Raw genomic sequence first — 25,647 nt, 5'->3', positions numbered from 1 at the left:
GATTCTTTGACCTTTTAGAGGTCCCTTAGGTCAAGAGGGGTGACTTGACCTTTTACGAGGTCAAGTAGGGTGACCTTTCGACCTTTTAGAGGTCACTCAGAGGTCAAGATGGATGACCTTTTGACCTTTTAGAGGTCACTTACAGGTCAAGTGGGGTAAATTTTTGACCCTTTAGAGGTCACTTGGAGGTCAAGTCGGGTGCCCTTTTAGAGGCCACTTAGGGGGATCCGTGGGGGACAATTAGTGGTTTTCGTAAGTCACTCATGCTGTCTCAAGAGGACAATTGGTGACTCTCGGAGTTTACTTGCGTGGTCCCTGGGGGACAGTGGATGATTTTCGTAGGTCACTTGGGGGTCCCTGGAGGACAATTAGTGATTTTTGGAAGTCACTCGGGGGTCCCTGGAGGACAGTGGATGACTTTCGTAGGTCTTTTGGGGGTCCCTGGAGGACAATTAATGTTTTTGGAGGTCATAAGGGAGGTCCCTGGAGGAAAGTGGTTGACTTTCGGAGGTCACTCGCACTGTTGTGGACTCCGGTTGGCCGGAGTGAACTGGCTGGCTGATGATAAGCAGTAAAAGGATCTCTGCTGCAATTTGGTTCTGCTGGCAGAACACTGGAGGCTGTTGGGTGCAGCTGCTGATGACTCAGGTCGGCCTGAGTAGGCTGGCTGGCTGTTGGAGGGCAGAAGTGGGGCTCTACTGCAAGCTGGTTCTGATGGCAGAACACTGGAGGCTGTTGGGTGCAGCTACTGATGACTCAGGTTGGCCTGAGTGGGCTGGCTGGCTGTTGGAGGGCAGTAGTGGGGCTGTACTGCAAGCTGGTTCTGCTGACAGAACACTGGAGACTTGGGTGCAGCTGATCATGACTGAAGTTGGCCTGAGTGGGATGGCTGGCTGTTGGAGGCCAGCAGTGGGGGTACCCTTCAAGCTGTTTCCGCTGGTAGAACACTGGAGGCTGTTGGGTGCAGCTGATGATGACTGATGTTGGCCTGAGTGGGCTGGCTGGATGTTGGGGGGCAGTAGTGTGGGTAGACTTCAAGCTGTTTCTGCTGGCAAAAAACTGGAGACTGTTGGGTGCAGCTGAGGATGGCCTGAGTTGGCTGGCTGGCTGTTCGAGGGAAGTAGTGGGGGTATATTTCAAGCTGGTTCTGCTGGTAGAAGACTGGAGGCTGTTGGGTGCAGCTGCTGATGACTCAGGTTGGCCTAATTGTTCTGGTTGGCTGTTGGAGGGCAGTAGTGGGGTTCTACTGCAAGCTGGTTCTGCTGGCAGAACACTGGAGGCTGTTTTCTGGAGCTGCTGATGACTCAGGATGGCCTGAGTGGGTTGGCGACATCCTCGTCTTGCTTGCTTGACAACATCTTTAACTTTTGCACCGGACCCGAATAGAGCTACTAACTAATTTTATTGAAATTGTTTGACAAAAAAACTAACCAAGAAGAGCCGCTACGCGCGGTTGTTCGTTTCAAACAATTCAGAACAATAGGACTGCTGTAACTTTTCAAAAATTCAGTATTTAGCTGAAGTCAAATAATTGAAAGGACAAGACTTAGATGGCTTTATCACTGGTGGTTGAGGACCCGAAGGAAATCAAAATTTACTATATCAATTCACTGAGATTGAATAGAATCTTATCTGGTTTACAGCCCTCAGGGATGTTGAAGCTGGTCTAGTCAATTTTTCCATCTATTTGTCATCTCAATGTTTGTCCATCTCAATGCAGCAATTTCACATAACACTCCAGATCATTTAAAAAATTAGGTCCTGGGTTTTTTCACTGAGTTCCCAGGAGCGCCAAAATGAATACGACAAAGAGCCTGTTGTCGATCCTATCCTGTCTTTTCACTTTATCAAAGATCTATTTGCTTCGTTTCAAATGTTTAGTTTCTCTATATAGCCAATTCAAAGACAGCATTTTACATCCGGTTACAATCGACTTCTCATTCTCATAAAAATTTGGGTTATAAGGTCATAAGAACCACTCTTACAATTGCGGTAAAAACATCAAAGTTCATGTGAGGCATTAACAAAAGTTGAAATTATTTTTTCAGTTGTTACCATTATTTTTGCTCAAATGCTTGGAAAAAAAGTTTTTGCTAAAAAATGTTAGCCAGTATTTTTCCATTTGCCTTCAAAGATAGAAAAGGGTTACTGAACTGTTCGATCCGACTTGTTTGGTAAAACTTGGGGAATTCTTTTATTTTGATATTCAGGCTTTTTCGAAACGAATATTTCTGTTTAGACGCGCATCGAGTCCAAGGCTAGCTTTAATCTCACCTTGAGTTTTTACAACAAAAAAAACAGATTAGATTTTCAATGCGCCTGTCTTTTATTAAAATCTTTTAGCGCCTTGCTTACAGGAAAATACAGAAAGGAATTCATATCAAAGTTCAAATAATGACAGATCCCACTTACGTTCAAGTGAAGCACCATGATCAGAAAATGTGCTTTCAGAGAACAGCTCTTAGATTTTATTGCTTCAGCAAAGCTTTCGTTAACCTTCATCAAACTCCTGAATTCTAGCAATTTTTGCTTTTGTAGTCCTGTGACTGTCTAATTCAGCAGAGTTTCAACTGGCTTTATAAAAGGTATAAATGAACCTAGGCATTGCCTTCAGTTGATACCTGCTGGCTCTTACTAGTTAAAATATGAATGTTTGATGGCATTTCAATCTTATTTCTGCCTACTTTTGGCTTAGATTCAATTTTGACAGTTTCTACCCTCTTAGCAGTGAATTGAAAATCAAAAAATATATAGCTGTTTTATGTCAGGGTTTTGATTCAGGGTTTTATGACGTTGATACGAGTTTTCAAACAACTTGCCATTTTTGAAAACTTCATCAAATAGGTTAGGAGTCTCGTTTTAAGCGTCTTGTTTTAAACAATATAATTTCAAGGACAGCTCCTAGAAGTATTGCAAGCAGGCCTAATGTAACACACACAAAGTTTAAAAGAGCAGTTTTTGGAGCTAGTAGTGATCCTATTCAATGCCTTCCGTTGATGGCTAATGGTTTCAATGAATTTGAAATAATTCGTTTTCAAATTTATTGAATTTTTGAACTTTGCCACTATCAGTTCTTTTTGTCAACCTTCCACTTAGACTCACTAGCTAAAGCATTCAATCATTTAACTGCGACAAAATCGTTAGTCTCTATTCATTTTACTATTCAACTAACAGCTTTGACACTATCTGTTTTCATAAAAAAACGTTAGAACACTGGTCAAAATTTCAATTTTGACACTGATCAGAATTTGAGGTTGTTTTGGAGACTTTTCACATTATCCGTTTAACTAAAAATTTTAACTTTTTTTTACTCATAGAACTATTATTCGACTATTACTCAAACATATTCGACTATTGTCCGGCGAATCGCTCTCAAATGACTGGCGAGCGGTTGGCTTCGTCAGTAGCTAAACAGGGTTTAGTGAAGCTAGCTTTAGCTTAGTTGAAGGGGGCGTGAGGTGACGGGCTTGTGCCTACAGGGGGGAAGGACTTCGACTGCACGGGGCCCTTACGGCCTGAACGATGTGCAGGGATAGGGGTTGGGGTGAAGTGAGGGAGGCAGCTTTTTATTGGGCAGGGAGTTGTCGTGTGAAGTGGCGTGGGCGATCGCACCGGGGCGGGGGGTGTACCACGGGGGTGGCAACAGTGGGAGGGGGAGCACTGCAGGGATGGTATTTTTCGGCTGCACGATGTCCAGGGTGGGTGAAGTGAGAGGGGTCTCATGTGGGGGGGGGGGGGGGGTCAACCTCTGAGAACGGCCCTTCACATTATAAGCATAAGTCTCCAAAATTTTCTCTGAATCCCATACTTGGAGACTAGTAAGCTGAAAGGCTCTAAGAGAATTTAAAGCCCGCTGGGCGCTAACTGTTTATCCCGTTTCTGAAGACGAATGTCAAATACGTCAGACAAAAAATCGTCAAGCAAAAAGTCGCATTAAAAAAAGACCAACACGACTAAAATAATTGCTAAAAACTTCGTTTGTGACCAATTATTTTGAAAGCTTTCTATCCCTCCCTCATTTGGTAAACAAATAAGCCAAAAAATGTGGATGAGCGGGTCTGAAAATTATGTGCAAACGCACATTACCGAGCTTCCTTAATAAATTTAACGGACGTTCAATACTAAATTGGAAGATTTTGCAAGACAAAAAGCTGATCAGTTGCACCTGTTGGTTTTAGCTTTTTATTGGATTACAATTGACAGAATAAAACATAGCCGGCAGATTGCCGGAAAATAGCCCTCCCTGACGCGCTAGACGCACATCGGGATTCACACAGAAAAGGAAAAAAGAGATAGAAATCAACAATTTTCTACATTTCAAAAATTGTTCTACTTGTGCAGTTTCAGTTATATTCTAAACCTATACTTACTTCAGCTTCTAAACTGAAGGGTATTAAGCTTAATACTAAAATCGGCTAGCAGTCGCTCTAATGAACTTTGATAACCTAACTCAAAAAACTTGATGACTGGGCTTTATCGGTTTATCCCGCTTCGTTTGATTTCGCTCTTTTGATCTTGAAAATATTCTCTAAATTACGTAATTCAATGCTTGAAAGAATTTGAAATCCATTCAGTTTAAACAGTGAAGGAATTAAGTCAAAAGTCAGACGTGAAAATTGTGACTTACGTGAAACAAAGAAACGTGATCAAAAACTAAAGCAAATTTAAAAAATCGAGAGCGCCTAAATAATAGCCGTTTGAGAGGCTGACGGCATCTATTAACAATCAAACAAACTAAACAAAGAGAATCATCGCTAAGCTTTTAACCCGAACGCAAAACTCGATCCCTTCAAATATACATATATCAAAATCCAAAACCAATTTTTAGCTCCGAAATTGGTCCAGGATTATATCTGCATGACCTGAAAAAAATCATTAGCCCTTGAAGATCGATTAACTCAGAAAACGACAAAAAAAATTTAAAGGAAACCAATTGCAAATATTATGTTGCGGAAAATCGTAATATCAATATCTTCAGAACCATTTCTGTGTCTCTAGAGGTTATCCAGTAGCCAATTCCAAGACTTCAAAAACTCATTGGCTCATAGATCGAGAGGCAATAACTTAGAAAAAAATTCAAATTTCAAAAGAAAGAAATTCTTTCTTTTATAATGTTGAAAACCACTCTATTACCCCCTAGCAGCTATTTAATAACATACTATCAAATCCTGGAGGAGATTACCTGGCTTCTGAGGCAAGAAAAGCCGAATAAAAGACAAATGTTTTCAAAAAAACTTGAAAACAATTGCAAATTTTATCAAAAAATTTCTAAAATTCCAAAAGTTAAATTGTTGAAAAAATCCATTGACACTAACAACCAAGCAGTCCCTTTTTCATCAGATCGTGAAATAGGTTTTCTGGCAATTGAGAATGGACAGATATCAAAAATAGACATAAATTTTAGGAAAACTTGAAAAAAAATTTATCAAAAAAATGCTAAAATTCGAGACATTCGAAAGTTGAAAATCATTCCATTGTTACTAAAAACCATGCAGTGCCCTATGATTAAACCTTAAAGGAGATTCTTTGAACCTTGCAAAACTCATTTTTGCAAAACTCATTTTGCATTTTTGTAGTAACAAAACTTATAGCTCATAAAATATTCATAACAAGTAATTTTGTCGCAAAAGACCTTAATCAACTTTTAAAAACTTTAATCTAAGACTACTCAAACAAAAAAACTAACATAGCTGGCAGATTGCCAGAAAATAGCCGCAATAGATTCGTAGATCGGTAGTCTAAAAAAACAGTAAAAAAGACAGACCAAAAAAATTTGTCTTTTCATTGAAGGCTGATCTGTTATATTTTGATAAAAAATCTGTATAAGTTATTGCTGCCTCTGTTAGCTGATCTCAAATAACCTTCATTTAGAGTGACACACACCCATTTGACCTTATCTCTTTGAATTAAAGTAAATAAAAGTCAATTTCAAAGTGAGGAAGTCACTTTTGAGATTGAGGTAAGTCAAGTGTGACCAAAAATTTAATGACGCGCATGAACAAAAAAACGCGCTCCACTAAGAGCGGAAAATGACGTCACACATGCAATTCAGTCGAAATTGCATGAACGAATGAACAAAAAGTGGCTGTGACGTCATATGGTCGTAACAAAAATCATGACGACGAAATAAAAAAAAACCAAGAGAAGGCCAATAATAGTCCCAGCTATCGCTGTGCGGCTATTAAAAAAAAACCACAAAAAACATGAAAAATTGCAACATTTTGAGCCCAAAAACTCCTAAAAATAACCTTTTAGCCTTAAATTAAGGCCATCCCAGCAGCTGCACCACTCTAAGCACTTGAAGGACTACTAAAGCCAACTTTGGGTCTTTAACTGTGTGCTTTACCTGTTTATCCCGTTTTGAAAGATCAAAGTCATAACGTAGGGCGAATTCCTCTCAAAGGACTGGCGAGAGCCAACGATTGTCTTCGTCAGTAGCTAGCTGGGGCTAGTAGCTAGTTTAAGCATAACCGAGAGAGCGAGAAAAGTAATAGAAATAGAAAACGAGTGCATTGGGGTGTGTGAGCGCAGCCTTAGGGGAGGGAATGAGGTGGAGGAAGGGGGTGATGTGGGTCTAAACAGCCAAAAAACTGCTCATCACACTATAATTCAATGTCTTCAGCAGCAGTGCATAGCAACTTAATGCTCTCCAGGCTTTAACTGTTTTCCGTTTTCAGGACAAAAAAGTGAAATGGTCAGACGAAAAAGTCGGTACTATAAAAATTTGAACATAGAATTGCAAAAAAGTTTGTTTGAGAGCAATAAGACACGGCGAAAGAGATGAGCACTTCACACAATCATATGCGTACCTGGACATTGGGGCTGTCGACTAATACGGACACCAACTGTTGCCTCTGGAATCCTAAGGAGTTGTAAAACAGAACTGGAACAACCGACCCATCAGCCAGTCCTTTAACAGACAGCACAGTCCCTTCTGGCATGGAATCGTGGGTTGCCCGCTTCTCGCTCACCTTCCAAGCGTTCAGTGAGTTCAAGTTCGGTGGAGACATTCTGCAACAAAATTAATTCCAAGATCAAAGCCGACGACAATTAAGCAAAACTATTTTTTAATATTGTAGACAGGGGCTTTCCCATTAGCCTAATAGTTGCGATCTGAAATATTAACATTCAACGTAATACTTGCTCTGTTGAATAGAAGAGTGTCATATATCAGACTTGATTGGCAGAAAACACTAGCGCACTTCGCAACTAGGACATTGCTTGGACAATTGCAAACAAGTGAAACAAAGCCATACGCGGGTCATGCTCTGGTATCAACAGAAGTTTTCGTATCATTAAAATTTTATTGGTTTAGCAATTTATGCTTATATTTAATGGTTATTAACATGAAAAACTTTTCATTCACATTTTGCGATCTTTACTTAATTGTTTTACATAAAGCTTTTGGTTTCACTTTTGAAGACAAAAACGTCTAAAAAACAGACAAAAAATGAAAACGATACATACCGCGAAACCGGGGAATAGGAAAAAAACGCAGCTTCGAAATTTTGTTTTTGTACGAAAATGGATCCCCCCCCCCCCCCCCCCCCCCCCCCCGAAATGAATCTCCAGACACCTTGTATCTGTTCGACCAGTGATTACATACACAAGATGCTCAACCCAAAGAATAGCAAATAGGAACATTATCAACTAACGTTGGGCGAATTGCTCTCAAATGGTCTGCGTGCGGTTGACTTCGGCAGTATCCACCTGGGCTTAGGAATGCTATAATTAGGGAGTGCATTTTGGGGGGGGGGGGGGGGTGACCGAGGGGGTCACACTCTTAAGGTAAAGAACGTCCCTTCACACCATGAAATTGCCTCCTGAAAACAGTTTCGGAGAATCGCTTTCAAAGAGACTAGTAAGGCTCTAAGAGCTGATTGATCAGCCACTTAATGCCCTCCGAGCGTTAACTATTATTCCTGTTTTTGAGGACGAAAAGTTAAAAGCGTCAGACGAAAACCCGTTCAAACAAAAAAAAATCGATAACAAAGAATACCAGAAAGATTGGAGTTCACGAAACAAGAACACCGTGGGAATCAAAGAAATTGGCAAAAACCAGATTATCTTTGGAAGTCAGTTGCGTCGAAGTAACAGAACCTCATAACTACATGCCGACATCCTTAAAATCAGCATCTTATAAATCTTTAAAGTTAAAAAAAATACCTTTTAGCAGTTCTGATGGATGACAAAAAAGAAAACAACAACATTTGAAAGCGACATGCACAAATTCACCAGAACATTTCAAAAAGAAACGGTATTTCAGTCAATAATTATGTTCATTAAAAGTTGGAGCCAGTAAATTGACTAAAAAACTACACAGCGCGAGCAGGTCAATGGGAACTCTTACTCATGTGACTATGCGATAGCACCAAAAGAAAAACAACCAAAACATGCAACACGAAAGAATCATTATTGAGACCAAATGATAAGAACAAAATATCATACTGGATTGCTTCCTTAATTTAGAGATTGACAGGAACGATTGGAATATCAAACATTCAAACGATTCCTTTTCCAGCAAAACAAGAGTTATCTATGAACAATTGAACTAACAAACATCATTCTGAAGACCACGTAAGACAGAAAAATAGATAAGAAATATCAAAATTAGTCAACAAATTGCATGAAAATAGTCGCCGTTTACGCACATCGAGAAAATAGAAACAAAACCGACTAACGTCGGGCGAATTGCTTTCAAACGACCGGTTGGCTTCTACAGTACCTAGCCAATGTTTAGTGAGCTTGGCTTTAGCTTGTTTGAAGGGGCCTGAGATTAAGGTAACAGACGATGACATCACGCCATATAACAGCCGCTGAAGTGCGGCATCAACAAAAGAATTAAGGAGAGAGAGAGAGAGAGAGAGAGATTAAACGTGAGCGAGAAGGAGAAGGAAAGAAACGCCAGCCAACACAGAGAGAGCGAGAGAGAGCGAGATTCGACTCTACAACTTTAAGTTTTCTAAAATTGTTAGTAACTAAATCATATAGAAAAAAACTGAAACAGTAAAATTCCAAAGAAAAGTTTCCACATTTCGCAGTAAAAAAAATGTTCAAAAACATTTTTTGTCTCTGGATTTTTGTCATGTAATCCATCTGCAAGACTCGAAAAGCTTCGTCGGAAAGTAATGATCGTTAAACTCAGAAAAGGACAAAAATACTCGAAAATTTTAAAAAGAAATGCAAATTTTTACAAAATCTTGCTAAAATTCGTGAAAATAATATCTTCAGAACACCATTATATTGTCTCAAGAGGACATCTAGTATACCTATTTTAAGCCTTTAACAGTTTTACTGGCTCATAAAGATCCATACACTTGGAACATAATAAACTTTAAAAAAATTTTCAAAATTTATCAAAAAATTTCTGAAACTCGAGTCCTTGAAAAAATGATAACCATTCCATTAACTCTAGAAACTAAGCAGCAGCTTAGTATCAAACCTCGAAGGAAGCTTCTTGGCTCTTGAGGCTGGAAAAACCTTAAAAAATGACAACTTCAAAAAAACATGAAGATTGCCAAAAATATTTCAAACAAAAATGCTAAAACTCGTTAACTGTTAAAATCTTTAAAAACACTCCATTGCATCTAGAGTTTACACAATAACATGTTATCAAACTCTAGTGGCTGTTCCTTGGCTCTTGAGGCTAGATAAACCTACAAAATGACAAAAATTGTCAAAAAACTTGAAAAAATTGCAAGTTTTATAAAAACAAATTGATAAAATTTGTGATATTAAAAAGTTGAAAACCATTCCATTACCACTAAAAACTATGCAGCCACATAATATCAAACCCTTAAGCAGGTTTTCTGAACCCTAAAGCTGAAAAATCTTGAATAATGACAATAAATGTTGAAAAACAGTTAAAAATGGTATTTTTTTCAAAAAAAAATGGTAAAATTTGCAATGTTAAAATCTTGAAAAAAATTCCATTACGTCTAGAAAATATACAGTAACCTATCATCAAAGTCTAGAAGACGCTCCTTGGTTCTTGAGGCTCGATTAACCTAAAAACCGACAAAAATTTTCATAAACCTTGAAAGAATTTCAAGTTTTTTCGAAAAATTGCAAAAATTCGCGAAGTTGAAATGTTGAAACCATTCTATTACCACAGGAAACTGTGCAGTAACCTATTATCAAACGATAGAGTGGGTTCTTCCTTGACATCTAGGGTTGATATAACTCCAAAAATTTGACAAAAGTTAAACAAAAAGGACAAAAATTTTCAAAAAGCTTGAAAAAAATGTGAAAATTTGTATAAATTTGCGTTTTTAGCGAGCGGTTGTTCGTCAGTAACTAGCCATGGGGGGTGCTGATGGGGGTGGCAACAGTCGGGTGGGGGGCAACAGTCGCGGTGGGGGTGGGGGGCAATAGGGGGGGTCAACAGTTGGGGGCGTGGGTCTTCAACCGCTCTTCACACCATAATTATAAGTCTCCAAAACAGTTTGAGCTGAAAGAGCTGAAAAGCTCTAAGAGCACTTAAAGCCTGCTGGGCGCTACCTGTTATCCTGTTTTTGAGGACGAAAAGTCAAAAGCATCAGACGAAAAATCGGTCAAGCGAAAAATTGCATAAAAAAGACCGACAAGACTAATATAATTGCTACAAACTTCGTTTGAGAGCAAGTAAAAAGAAAAATATACAAATTGACAAAATTTGTTCTTAAGTGTTCTAATCGGGTGTGCAGTAATTTAGGTTCTAAAAATATACTTGATTTAGCTTCTAAAATAAAACCTATTAACTCTAGTGCGTATGCCAGCTAGCAATCACTATAATGGACTTTGATAACTTAATGCACGATGACTTACGGACCGGACTTTATCGGTTTATCCAGTGTCTTTTGTTTTTCTCCTTTGACATTAAGGGTATTCATTACCTTGCCTAACTCAACGAGTGAAAATTAAAAATTCATTCAGTAGAAACAGCAAGTGATTTAAGCCAGGAGTCACACGTGCAAGTCGTTACTACGTTGGAACGAAAAACGTGATCGAAAGGTAAAGCGAATTAGAAAATAGCCGATAGACTCCGGAATCTACTCGAAACAGATAATCACATAAGCCCATCCAACTACACCATTTATTGCTATTAGTTTTGAACAGTAAGTGTAAAAATAAAGAGAAATACAGTATCAATTGAACTTGACAAAAAATCTGAAAAAAAATTGTACAAGTTGCAATCTCGAAACAATTATTGGCAGAAAAAATTTCGATTAAAATAGTTTCCATTCAGCAAACGATTAGCAACAGAAAGAAAAATCTATAAAAAGTAGATAGAGAAAACTGAGAAACAGGGAAACAATCAAATTTTGTTTACAAATTCCGTACAATACGCGAAATGTTGCCTCCCAAAACTATTCTGAGATAACCCTTTAAACTTCCGTGACCCACATAATACAAATTTGTAAAATTTATTGTATTATTATATAAACTATAATATATCACCTTGAAGTGTCACCTCTTAGTAACAGCATCTTCCTCTTTGTAACTATTACAAAAAAACTCAAAATCAGAAGAAGCAGGCAAAAATTCTACAACAGACGAAAATGAAACCTCGTTAACTGTTAAAATCTTTAAAAACACTCCATTGCATTTAGAAATTTTACAATAACTTATTATCAAACAAAAAGGACAAAAATTTTCAAAAAGCTTGAAAAAAATGTGAAAATTTGTATAAATTTGCGTTTTTAGCGAGCGGTTGTTCGTCAGTAACTAGCCATGGGGGTGCTGATGGGGGTGGCAACAGTCACGGCGGGGGGTGGGGGGCAATAGTGGGGGGTCAACAGTTGGGGGCGTGGGTCTTCAACCTCTAAGAACCGCTCTTCACACCATAATTATAGGTCTCCAAAACAGTTTGAGCTAAAACAGAGCTGAAAAGCTCTAAGAGCACTTAATACCTGCTGGGCGCTACCTGTTTATTCCGTTTTTGAGGACGAAAAGTCAAAAGCGTCAGACGAAAAATCGGTCAAGCGAAAAATCGCATAAAAAAAGACCGACAGGACTAATATAATTGCTACAAACTTCGTTTGAGAGCAATTAAAAAAATATACAAATTGACAAAATTTGTTCTTAAGTGTTCTAATCGGGTGTGCAGTAAGTTAGGTTCTAAAATTATACTTGATTTAGCTTCTAAAATAAAACCTATTAAGTCTAATGCGTATGCCAGCTAGCAATCACTATAATGGACTTTCATAACTTAATGCACGATGACTTAAGAACCGGACTTTATCGGTTTACCCAGTGTCTTTTGTTTTTCTCCTTTGACATTAAGGGTATTCATTACCTTGCGTAACTCAACGAGTGAAAATTAAAAATTCATTCATTTGAAACAGCAAGTGACTTAAGCCATGAGTCACACGTGCAAGTCGTTACTACGTTGGAACGAAAAACGTGATCGAAAGGTAAAGCGAATTAGAAAATAGCCGATAGACTCCGGAATCTACTCGAAACCGATAATCACATAAGCCCATCCAACTACACCATTTATTGCTATTAGTTTTGAACAGTAAGTGTAAGAATAAAGAGAAATACAGTATCAATTGAACTTGACAAAAAATCTGAAAAAAAATTGTACAAGTTGCAATCTCGAAACAATTATTGGCAGAAAAAATTTCGATTAAAATAGTTTCCATTCAGCAAACGATTAGCAACAGAAAGAAAAATCTATAAAAAGTAGATAGAGAAAACTGAGAAACAGGGAAACAATAAAATTTTGTTTAAAAATTCCATACAATACGCGAAATGTTGCCTCCCAAAACTATTCTGAGATAACCCTTTAAACTTCGGTGACCCACATAAAACAAATTTGTAAAATTTATTGTATTATTATATAAACTGTAATATATCACCTTGAATTGTCACCTCTTAGTAACAGCATCTTCCTCTTAGTAACTATTACAAAAAACTCAAAATCAGAAGAAGGCAAAAATTCTACAACAGATGAAAATGAAACCAAACTTGATGCAAATTATAAAATTCTTTTAAAAAACACAATTGAAAATTTATATCAGTTAAATCAACAGATCACCAAATACAAAAACAACTAACCTCAGCCAACGAAAGACCCCAGTTGAGGCTATTAAGAAATTGAAGATTGCAAAGTGCTCAAAGAGAGCGCTCAAAATAGCAAAAATAGTTCAAAACCATCTGAAAGATTAATATCTGCCTGAGCTCGTCAAAAATGCTTCCAAACATGCCATTATATGAGACAAAAAACTGAGAATCAATAAGTAAGAAATAAAACCTAAAAACCGTCTCTTAAAAATTCAAAAGAACGCAAACGAAAAAAATGTAAAATTCAAGGAAAATGCGCTCTCTGGCTTTGAAATGTCTTCCCGACCACTATTCGGCAAACATTTTAATTGCACTTTCTGCTAGATCAGTCACCCACCCAATACTTAGCAAAAAAAAATAATTAAAAGATGCAAAGTGTATAATTAAGAGATGCAAATAATTAAAAGATGCAAAGTGTATAAGATGCAAAATGTGTATAACTCAGATCAGTGAAATGTCCAGCTTTTCACTTGTCACTTCATAGCAGGAAGACTTATCTAGTAGCTCTCAGGTAAAGATTGATTGAGAAAAACTACGGAAAGACAAATGAATTAGAAGAATGAGGCAAAAAAATTCAATTTTCTCTAACAGAACAACTCAAAGTTAAAATCAATGAAAATGTTGGAAAATCAAAACTCTTAGAAGAACCAATTTTCACAATAAAACTCCCCAAATGTATAAACTTCTTTAAAATTGAACAAAACAAAAACAGCTAAAGAGGCTTAAAAACATAACCGACTAAACGTCGGAAGAATTGCTCTTGAACGACTAGTGGGAGCTCTAATCAATTGCAGCCTGCTTCAGTCGGGGGGGGGGGGGAGGGGTAGCCTAAATGGGACTAAGAAGTTCTATAGTGGGCTTCAAATAACCATATTAGAGGTTAACATAATACCACTATTAAGATTTAAAGTAAAAAAATGACACCAGTTTCGGCGCACTTTTTATTTGACTTTTAGTATTAAATTGCCGCCAATTGAGTTCAGCTGCTTGAAATTGTGATTGAGAGAGAATTTTAGATCACGCGAAATGCAAAAAGTCAAGGGCGTAAAAGTCACTCGAAAAGTCAAAACCGTCAAGCGAAAATTTTGCATTAAAAAAAAAAGACACACACGTTTACAATAATTGCTATGAACTGCGTTCAAGAGCAATTAACAAGGCAACATGGTAAAAATAGCTCTGATGTGAATGCAAAATTTTATTTTTTCCAGATAGTCAAAATTGCTTCCAGACGCACCATCGCTAGTTTAAATGAACGATACAAACACCTTTAAATAAAGAAAGAGCTTAAACTAATAAGATTTAGAATTCAGATTAAAATCACATAGCTGGCAGATTGCCAGAAAATGGCTGTAATAGCTTCGTAAATCTGCAGTCTAAAAAACAGTAAAAAAGACAAAAAAAGACAAAAAATTCGTCTTTTCATTAAAAACTGATACATTATATTTTGATTGAAAATCCGTATAAGTTTTTGCTGCCCCCCCTTTGCAGCTCTCAAATAACCTTCATTTACAGTTACATACACCCATTTGACCTTATCTCTTTGAATTAAAGTAAACAAGAGTATATTTCAAAGTGAGGAAGTCATTTTTGTGAGTGAGAAGTCATGTGTGAGGAAAAATTTAATGACGCGAATGAACAAAAAACTCGCTCTACTAAGAGCAAAAAATGACGTCACAAACTCACTTCAGTTGAAATTGCATGAACGAATGAACAAAAAGCAGATTTTGAAGTGGTTGTAACGTCATATGGTCGTAACAAAAATCTTGACGAGGAAATAAAAAACAAAGAGAAGGCCAATAATAGCCCCAGCTATCACTGTGCGCCTATTAAAAAAAACTGATTAGTAAATGCCATACGTGACAAAAACGCCGCCCTGGTGAAATTTTTGTCACAACTGCTTTTCTCGCTCTATCGAAAAAGCGACAGGAACAGAAAATTCCTTTTTCCTGCTTTTCAACAATTCGACCTAAACACTTTTCCTAGTTACAAATTTTAGTTTTTACTTATTTCAAAAAAGACGTTCCACCAATGCTCCTCTTCGAGTCGTACCAATAGACCAGCATTACTTCTGTTCGACTTGTAATAAAAAAAGGAAAACGCACGAATAATAGCCATTGAGAGGCTGACGACGGTTATTAAACATAAGCGACTAACGTCGGGCGAATTGCTCTCAAACGACCGGTGAGTGGTTGACTTCGTCAGTAGCTAGCCACGGTTTAGTGACACTAGCTTCAGCTTGATTTGGCTCTGCAACTTTCAGTTTTCTCTCCTTGCTAGAAAACAATTAAAAAAACTGATATTTTCAAAATTTGCAAAACATTTGCAAAAAAAGTTTAATAGAAAAGCTTTCAGATTTCACAGTAAAAATGTTCAAAATTATTTTTTGACTCTGGAGTTATGTAAAGCAACCCATCTGCAAGACTTGAAAAGCTTCGTTGGCCAGTAAGGATCGTTAAACTCAGAAAAAGACAAAAAAACTCAAAAACTTTGGATACAATAACAAATTTTAACAAAACCTTGCTAAAATTCAAGTTTTTAAAATCCTCAAAACCATTTCATTGTTTCAACAGACTATCCAGCATCCTATTTCAAGCTTTAAAAAGTTTCCCTGGCCCATAAAGATCCATAAACTTGAACATGATAACAATTCTCCAAAACTTGAAAAAAAATTACTTTATCAAAAAATTGCTCAAGCTAGAGTCATTAAAATATTTATAACCATTCAATTAACTCTAGAAGTTATGCAACAGCTTATCACCAAAATTTGGAGGAGGTATCTGGGACCCTGGTGCGGGAAAAATGAAAAATTCAATAAGATTCAAAAACTTGAAAAAATTGCAAATATTTTTAAAAATTGCTGATATTAAAATCTTGAAAAACAATCCATTACGTCAAGAAGCTATGCAGTAACCTACAATCAAACTGTGGCTCTTAAAGCTGACAAAAATATATGACAAAAAAATTCAAAAACTTGAAACTTGAAAAATTTGCATAAAAAACTGAAACTAATCAATAGCCAAAAAACATTTTTCAGTACCTTATTATCAAACCCTAACGGAGATTTTCTGCTAGGCTGAATGACCTCAATGATGACAATCAATGTCAAAATTGAAAAACTTCAAGTTCTGTAAAAAAAATGCTCAAATTGGTGGTGTTGAAATCTTAAAAACATTCCATTACAGTTAGAAACTACACAGTAAGCTATTGTCAAAGCCTAAGGGTGGTTACTCGGCTCTAGAGGCTTGAGAAAACTAAAAACCGACAAAATTTTCAAAAAACTTGCAAAAAATGCAAGTTTTCTAAAAAAAAAATCGCTAAAAAATGTCATTAAAAATCTGAAATCTATTCAATGGCAGATAAAATTTGTTCAGTAACTTATTATCAAAATCTTAAGGACGTTTTCTCGCCCCTGCGTATGGAAAAATGTGACTAATGAAAAACAAATGTCAAAAAATTGAAAAAATTTGCATGTTTTGTCGAAAAAAAGCTAAAATTCTTGATGTTTAAATGTTGAAACCATTCCACTACCACTAGAAACTATGCAGTAACCTATTAAAACCCTAGAGAATGTTCCTTGACACCTAGGGCTGAAAGAACTCCAAAAATGACAAAATTCAAAAAAATTGTGGAAATTAGTATAAAATTGCGTGTTTTTAGCAATCGAAGGTAGCCACGGGGGCAATAGTGCGGTGAGGGCAGTGGAGGTGGTCAACAGTGGAGTGGTCTTCAACCTCTAAGAACAGCCCTTCACACCATAAGTATAAGTCTCCAAACCAGTTTGAGCTGTAACAGAGCTGAAAGGCTCTAAGAGCACTTAATGCCCGCTGGGCGCTACCTGTTTATCCCGTTTTTGAGAACGAAAAGTCAAAAGCGTCAGACGAAAAATCGCATAAAAAAGACCGACAGGACAAATATAATTGCTACAAACTTTGTTTGAGAGCAATCAAAAACAGACAAAACCACCAGATTTTGACATTCATTAATCAATTTTGAGCAAAGCTGACGAACATCGGAGAAATTGCTCTCGATGTAACGGCGAATGCTCGATTCTATTTTAGCCTGTTATTGGATACAAAATAGACCAATATAGAGAGAACCATACCAAAGTTGATAGTCGCCGACGTAGCTTGAGACCCGATTTCAGTGGCGATGCTTTACTAGTAACAGCCCTCATTGTGTAGGAGTCCTCTATTATGCCAAAAAATAGACCTCGAAATTACTGGGAATGGACGTCTAAAACCAGTTAGAAAAGAAATCGATAAAAAACATAAAAAAACAATGAAAAAGTCAAATTGCCACACGTAAACTTATAACTCCTATCGAAGAAACAAATTTTTGTTCAGACAGCATGTTCTCATTGAAAATACGAGCAAAAATGGCTAGAGTTCAAGGGAAAAATCATATCTCACCGCCATACGTCACTCATCAAATATTTCTGCTAACTTTTGGTACTATATTGACCCATAACTGTAACGCCGACAGCAGTTACAAATATCTATGCCTAAGAATCGAGCCAGCTACCTCCAGAGCTGCGGTCTAGTGTGTTAGCCTTTACACCATAACTTATAATCTCATTAGTCTGCTGGGCCTATAAACCAGATGGTGAGCGTTATAACACTATACCAGTTCTAATAGCTGCAAACGCGACTCGTGTCACCACTTACCTAGAAAAGAACTGGGCATCTGATGCGAGGAGGAGATATTCGGACGCTGCAGCAATGACATCATCTGCGTTTCGCACTGACTTCAATAGTCGGTTGCCGTAGTCAACAACTACGTGATCCTACAAAAGGACACAATGGATTATTTGATTAGAACTCCAATATACATCCAATCACAAATGCTTTTGTATCTACATCGTCACTAACAATCGACAGATCATGCAATACAGACATAAGAAATGGCCATATTTGTACTAAAAACCAAGAGTCCACATTTCTGTAGGGGCAAGCTGATGAAAATACTTCATTTTAAAAATAACATTTACAACAAAAATCGGGTCTTTCCCATTATAGCTCCCCGCGCTTACTTGTCGTATAACCTATACCCCCCAATCATGGTAATCATACCATAATGGGGGCTGTAATTTCGTGGGGCTATAATGAGAAAGACCCCCAAAATCTGATAAAAATTACAACACAGGATTGTTTGCGAAAAAGGGGTACAGCATAGCAACACAATCAACAGAAAATCCCAAATACAAATTAACATCAAGTCGAAGGATTTTTCCCGTTGAAACGTTGAGTAGTAACTATAATAATCGATCTGTACTTACATTTAATGACCCAAATAAAGCTGAGCAATTGAAAAGAGCGTTAACATTTACACAGGTTACATCGCCAAAAATTGTAGAACGGTAGTAAAGGCTTTCAAATAGTGAGGGCTTCGAACTCCAATTTAAAAACCAACATATCTACCGAATCTTTTAATTATAGCCGCCAGATTGTCAGAAAACAGCTGCGATAGCTTCGTAGACCTGCAGTCGCAAAAAGAAATTTTATAAGTTTTCATCAATATTTTCTCTTAGCTGCTCTCAAACAACCTTCAATTAGAGACATACTCGGTTGACCTTCTATCCTTCAAGTATGCAACGGTGTATTTGAGAGTGGGGCGGTGAATCAAGTGTAACCAAACATAATCACGCGTATGAACTAAAATATATAGAAACATAGCAAGCAGATTGCCAGAAAACAGCCGCAATAGGTTCGTAGATCTGCAGTCTCAAGAAGATAGTAAAAAACAGACCAAGACATTTCTCTTTACAAATGCTGACGTTATATATTGATTAAGAATCTGTTTAACTTACTGCTGTCTCTATTAGCTGCTCTCAAATAACCTTCAATTAGAGTGACAAGTACACGCTTGACGTCATCTCTTTGAATTAAAGTAAAGAAAAACCAATTTCTGAGTGAGGTAGGTCACGTGTGACCAAAAACTCCATCACGCTAAAAACTCTCTACTTAGAGTGAAAAATGACGTCACGCACGAATTTCAGTAGAAATTGCATGAACGATTAAACAAAATGCAGATTTGAAGCGATTGTGACGTCATATGATAGGAATAAAAATCTTGACGACCAAATAAAATACAAAGAGAACGCCAATAATTCTAACTACCACAATTATACAGAAACAAGTCTTCAAAGTTAGGCACATGACCTTATAGACAAAAAAGTCAAAAACTAGAAAAGGTCTTGAGAAAAGAAAGATACGTATATTGGAGAACTAGTGGCGTAACCTTTTTCAAAATGAATAACATGAAATTGAAAAATCATTTACACTACGGGTGACAGAAATTAACAGAATTCAGTGTCAAAAAGATTTTAATTTGGTGTATATGGCGAGTTTCAGTTAGATTCCAGAACTAGAAATCGAAAAATCATTTACACTACGGGTGATCAAAAAAGACACACGAAGCAAACAGAGAACTAGTGGTTCTGAGGCCAAGAGAAACCAAGGAGAAGCAAAGTTAAAAAACAGCAAATATACAAAAATGAGAAAAATGTCAAAAAACGCTAACGTTTTTTTAAAAAAACTGACATGAAAACGGTTGAAAACAGATTCGCATATTCGAGCACTTCTCAAAATCATACTACTTAACGTTCATAAACCAAACTTTTTAAAATTCCACTCAGGAACAAGGTAAACAATTAATTAAAACAACTGAACTCCAGACTCAAAAATTTTTGAAATAATCAAAAGCTAATGGTACCCAAGTAAAAAAATAGCTACAAATTGAAGCGATTAAATGGATCAAACTTTTCCGCTAAGAAGCCCGATGGGCCCTGTCATTGGCCAGATTAATTAATAAAAAAATGAACAACAATTACTCTCAAGACGATAAACTTTTGTGAAAAAATTGTCAAAGTAAAAAATTTAAAAGATATCAACAGCAAACAACTATATAAAAGTTTCACTTAAAATTTACCAGAAAGTCCAATGGAAAAGTTCTTAATGAGAATAAATTTCAAAGCAACAAAGACAGTAAAACAAACTAATAAAACCTCGTATTAAAACATTGTGCCAGTCATAAAAATAATTAGCTGTCAAAAACTTAAATATGCCTATTTAAGTAGGACGAAAGTAAATGGAACCTGTTATTAATTAAACTTTTCAAAAAGAAACCAAAAATAACAAAAAATGGGCAAAAATTAATAACAATTTGAAAAGGGTACTGTCAAAGTTAAAACAAAACGCTAATTACTCAAACAAATAATGAAATTCATTTATGCCTCATTAGAATGCAAATGACAGTTTTCACTAATGATGCTAAGAATGGTTCAGTAGGAAGACGAAACTCAATGGAACCTGTCATCAATGGAACTGTGCGAAAGGACACCAAAAAGTACAGAAAAAACGGTTCAAACTAAAAAAAAAATCAATTAGATTTCTTCAAAAACCGGTTACCAAATCAACCACTGATGAGAATTTTCATTAATGATTCTAAGTGATACAACAACAAAAAGACAACCGATAGCCGCAAAACTCAAAAACTAATGAACATAACCGACAAGCGTTGGGCGAATTGCTCTCAAATGACAGGCAAGCGGTTGGCTTCGGTAGTAGCCAGCTCGGGCTTAGGAATGCTAGCATTAGTGTTTGTCCGTGCGAAGTGTTTGTCCGTGCGAAGTGTTTGTCCGTGCGGGGAGGGGTTAAGCGATGGGGGTAGGGTTGCTTAAGGCTAGATGAGAGGGGGTTCAAATCGAGTGGTGGAGGAGCGGTTCTTAAACTATCAAGATTAAGAACCGCCCCTCACACCGCCCCAAAAAATTTCCTCAAAACAGTTTTTGTGAATCGCATTGTTAAAGTATATTGAGGCGTAGGGCTCTGAAAGAACTTAGTACCCTCCGAGAGCTACTCGTTTACCATGTTTTTGAGGACGAAATTCAAATGGGTCAGACAAAAATCGCATTAAAAAAGACCACATGTCTAATATAATTGCTACAAACTTGGTTTGAGAGCAATTAAAAACTGTTTGAAACCACAGGACGCTTAAGTTATGAAATCTACTAGCATATATTCAGCACTAGATCAGATTTGTAGCATTAACGTTTGTATCATTCGTGGAAAATCACTGGAAACAGAGTTGAAATTGAGAAAGTGAAAAAATCTCAAATAGCAAAAATTTGTCAAGGGCGTAAAAGTCACTCGAAAACTCAAAACCGTCAAGCGAAAATTTTGCATAAAAAAGACACACACGTTAACAATAATTGCTATGAACTTCGTTCAAATTCGTTCAAGAGCAATCAAAACGTGTGAACAGATTTAAAAACTCATAAACCTGGAGGTAAAAACTAAGCCAGAAACGCAATTCAATCAAAACTACATTGATGAATGATCAAAAAGCAGGTTTGAAGCGACCATTGAACTCTTATGGTCGTACACAAAAACTTGACAAAACAAAAAAGCTGGAAGAATTGCCTAAAAACTCGAATCGTCGGTCCTTTACCAAATAAAAAAATATGACCAAATCCGAAATTGCACGCCGAATTCATCAATCACAACAGCTTGACCGACATAAAGACCGTCTTGTTTCTTGATAAAATTTGCATAAAATTTAACTTGCATGCCAGCAGAGATCTTGCTGTACAAAATAGGCAAACAGAAGCAAGAGAGATTAAAAACTTTAATTACGAAAGCAAAAACTTAAAAATTGCTCAAGTTCTTGGCGATTGTACACAGAAGAAAGAACAAGACAGACATTAACAGAATTCAGTGTCAAAAAGTATTTTAATTTGGTGTATATGGCGAGTTTCAGTTAGATTCCAGCTGAAACATTGAATGAGGACAGCAGTGAAACGTGAAGATCGTGACTTATGTACAACTAAAAACGTGACCAAAAAGCAAAGCAAATCGATAAAAAGGAGATCGCATAAATAATAGCTGTTGAGAGGCTGAAGAGACGCTTATTACATCTTCTAGATTGAATTTAACCTCTATAGGGCTGGGGAAATTTGAAGATTTCACCAGAAATTTCCAGCTGCCCAAAATTATAATTCAGAGACATGGATTTTTACCAAACCAAGTAAGGGGTAAAGCGTGAAGAAAGTCACTCGAAAAATTCAAACATGCCAGACAAAAATTTGCGTAAAATCTAGCAGGTCAAAATGAAAGCAATTAAAAATACTAAAGAACTCATTAAGCAAATATCATTTTATATATCATGCAATCAAATCTGAATTAAGTTTCAGACAATGGGTTATGACCAAAAGTAAATGCTATCGATTAACAACCCTACACTTCGATGGAAAAATCGGTTGTTATTAATAGAGTTGAACTGAATAATTTGCGGAAAAGAAAACTCTTGGAAACTTTCAAATTTCTTAAAGCGTGAAACTTTAAGGAAGGTTACACCATGGTTTTTACTATAGAGCTAGCTATTCATCGAAAAGAATTAAAAATGGCAATTCAACATAACATCCCACTTAATTGATCCCACCTCAAAAGAAATTGCTTAACAAGCAGTACTAAATTGGAATGGGGAACTAAATAAATTCACGAATTGTTTCAAGATTTGGTAAAAATGAACACAATCAGGTAGCGTGCACGCATTACAGCAAAAAAGACCAAATGAAAAATCACTAAAGTTGTTTAAATTTTTAAAAAAGGGTCCTCTACCAACAGCAGAATAGTGCCCTCAGGAGTGAGACTCAAAGAGTTTAAAGCAATTCAAATAATACGCCCTATGCACATCTCACATTATGTATAGGTTACGTAACTCTGCTTGAAGTCACTGAGAACAACTGTCGTTTAGATGTTGAGACAAAATTTTGAGGTGACTTCGCAGTGTGACGTAACTTTGCTTAAAACACACTACATGCAGATTTGAAAATACTGCAAGTTCGCGGAAGTCAGCTTTTGGTTATGTATATAGGAACTTTTGGCATTTTAACTTCTGACACCGCAAATTTCAAAACCTGCAACGAGCGTGTTTTAATGAGACATTCATGAATTACATCATTATAAAGCCATTACAGGATGGACACCAAGATCATCTTATAATACCTGTTGGAAGGTATTGGTAACAAAGACAACTGTACTTACTTAGAATGTAGTCACTTGGATCTAAAAGACAATCGAATACAACAATGATTACAATTACAAACGAACAGGAATTCAAACAATTTGGTTACACAAACAGTTGATCACGTGGTTTTGATTCAAGATTATAGCTTTATCAAATTAAATAACTTTTGATTTGCACCAATTAAGCATTCTCATAGAGTACGAAGTAAAACAGCGTATCCGGCCCCCACCCTCTTGTCAACAAAATATTTCTTTTCAAAAATGCGTGTATCTATTGCACTAACAACGGTTTGTATAGTCAAGGCGGCGCGAATTGCCATTACAATTTAGAGATTATTATAAGGGTCTATAATGCTAATTATAGATGTAAATATTCGACCTCCACAAAGGGTGGGTAAGGGGCCAGTTTCCAAACAACAGACATGATATAACAATGAAATGTACCATAATCTTAGACGTATACGTTAAAGCTCAATGAAAACAATCCAGTTAGCAATTTACTTAAATTCAACTGTCTCACCTTAGCCGTTCCGGTAATTCCATCGTGGTGTTGAAACAAACCAAGGTTCCTTCTCGCTTCTGTTAACTTCTCGTGAAGTCCTTGTGCTTCGTTTTCCCAAATTGAAAAAGCATGATTTGAAGACTCGACGAATAAGTTGGCCATTGAGAATGCTATTTCAGCAGACCTCAGTCTCGCTTCAAGTACTCTGTCCAGTTTCTTGTAGAAGGCACGAGATGTGTAGTAGCCCGACCAGTAGGCTTGGTCCTTATCAGCATATGTGAAGAAATCACCACTGAAAATGTTTCACACGATAAGTTGGAAAAGATTCTGTTACCGTGTAGTCAAACCAAAAACAATGATTAACAAGGCGATTCGCAGTTTGCAGTGCGAAGCATAGCAATTTTTCCCGCCAAGGCTTCTGATTCAAAGGTAGAACACGTGACAAAAGGGGAGAATTTAAAAATGCCGTAAAATAGCTGCCGTTGCTTCGTAGACACGTAGTTTCAAAATACCAATGAGGAACATAAAACCTAGGAATACCTAAAAACATTAATAGCAAGAATTCGTCTAAAGTGTAATCAACTAGAATTGTTTCTGAAAGCTTTCCTGATATAATTTTCAGTTAATTTCGTATTTTCACAGTTGGCATAAACAGCTCCAACGAAAAACGGGGGACACTACGAGAAATCATTTGTAAACAAAAAAATCTATCCACTCCAATGAAAAACTTCGTAAATAATGAATTGGACGTTACAATCAGAACTCAGCCAATAAAGCATCTCTGTAAAAACATAGCCGGCAGCTTGCCGGAATAGCTGGGAACGAATAGACTTGTGTACCGTATAATAGAGATAAACAGATAGATCTAAATTGAAAAACATAGCAGGACAAGTCCTGACGTACAATTCAAAGAATTTTCATTGACTTAACAAACAACTAGACCTAGAACGGACAATGAGTGAATTGGGAAAACCATTTATAAAAAAAATGTCAGATGAAAAAAAAACAGAAAACCAATGACAAAATGCTGCTAGGGAGAACAAAAAACCACTAGTGAGATATGTAATTTTGATTCTAACAGAAAACTAGGTCCAGAATGAGCTGTGAATGGGTTGGGAAAACTATTTAGAAAAAAATCCGATCCAAGAAATTGCAAAAACAGTAAAAATCAGAGTGAAATTGCCGCATGTGAACAAAAAACCACTAGCGAGAAATGTAAATTTGGTTCAAACAAAAACCTAGCCCCAGAATAAACTATGAAAGGATTGGAAAAACCATTTAGAAAAAAATATGATCCAAAAAATCGAAAAAACATTAAAAATCAAAGTGAAATTGCCGCATATGAACAAAAACCACTAGCGAGAAAGTGAATTTTTGTTCAAACACCGTTTTCTCACTCTACTTTAAAATTAGAGCGAAAAAAATTCACGCCGCAAAAGCACTCGCTTTTTCGCTCCATTTCCTGTTTCGGCGTGACCAAAATCACCACTCCAATTTGACTTCAAAAATCATGAAAGTGTGCGAACAGATCTTAAAAAAAAAGACAGCGCCCCAATACAATTCAAATTCTTTGAATTGTAAAAAAATCGACGCCTCTCAAAAAGCTAGGTTAAAAACATTCAGCCGTAAATTAATAAAGCTTGTAAACATTAATTCCGCAGAAGCCTTTTTTATTAGGGACCTTTACTGCACATATAAGTTCCTTTGACCTTAAACTAATTCACATTAAACTTAAGTTTTAAAGTGCAAAAGTCATCTTATTGAGTGAGGTAAGTCACGTATGATCAAAATCTAATCACACGAATGATTTTAAAACCTTTGCTAGAGAGAATGAGAAATGACGTCACGCGCGCAAACGCCGTTAGTGAGAGGAAGTTATTCAGAAAATTTTCAGCTTTGCGGTGTGAACAATTGTAAAACGAAAAAGAGCGCCAGACGACAAAAACAAAAAACCAAGAGCACCGCAATATGGCTCCGCTCAGCTTACAGCTTCGCAGCTATAATAAAGAAAGGGGAACTGAATTCTCCTTTGTCATAATTCTAATAGTTATGGAGTTAGCAATAGAAATTTAC

General features: G+C 36.7%; 1 protein-coding gene across 1 annotated transcript in view; it reads right to left on the bottom strand.

Annotated features, from left to right (window-relative positions):
* The window catches only part of LOC142344622 (alpha-mannosidase 2x-like), a 71,391-nt gene that overhangs the window by 23,067 nt on the left and 22,677 nt on the right, over positions 1-25,647 (bottom strand). The window contains exons 6-8 of the mRNA XM_075396430.1: positions 23,593-23,866; positions 17,712-17,830; positions 6,810-7,011 (exon numbers count right to left, since the gene is read on the bottom strand). Coding sequence (XP_075252545.1) covers positions 6,810-7,011; positions 17,712-17,830; positions 23,593-23,866 — 595 coding nt within the window. The remainder of the gene's footprint in view (positions 1-6,809; positions 7,012-17,711; positions 17,831-23,592; positions 23,867-25,647) is intronic.

This window comes from Convolutriloba macropyga, chromosome 8 (assembly GCF_964194025.1).
Source record: "Convolutriloba macropyga chromosome 8, txConMacr16.3, whole genome shotgun sequence".
NCBI classification, from domain to species: domain Eukaryota; kingdom Metazoa; phylum Xenacoelomorpha; order Acoela; family Convolutidae; genus Convolutriloba; species Convolutriloba macropyga.
The sequence above is the reverse complement of the archived record's forward strand: the minus strand, read 5'-3'. Positions and strand labels throughout refer to the sequence as shown.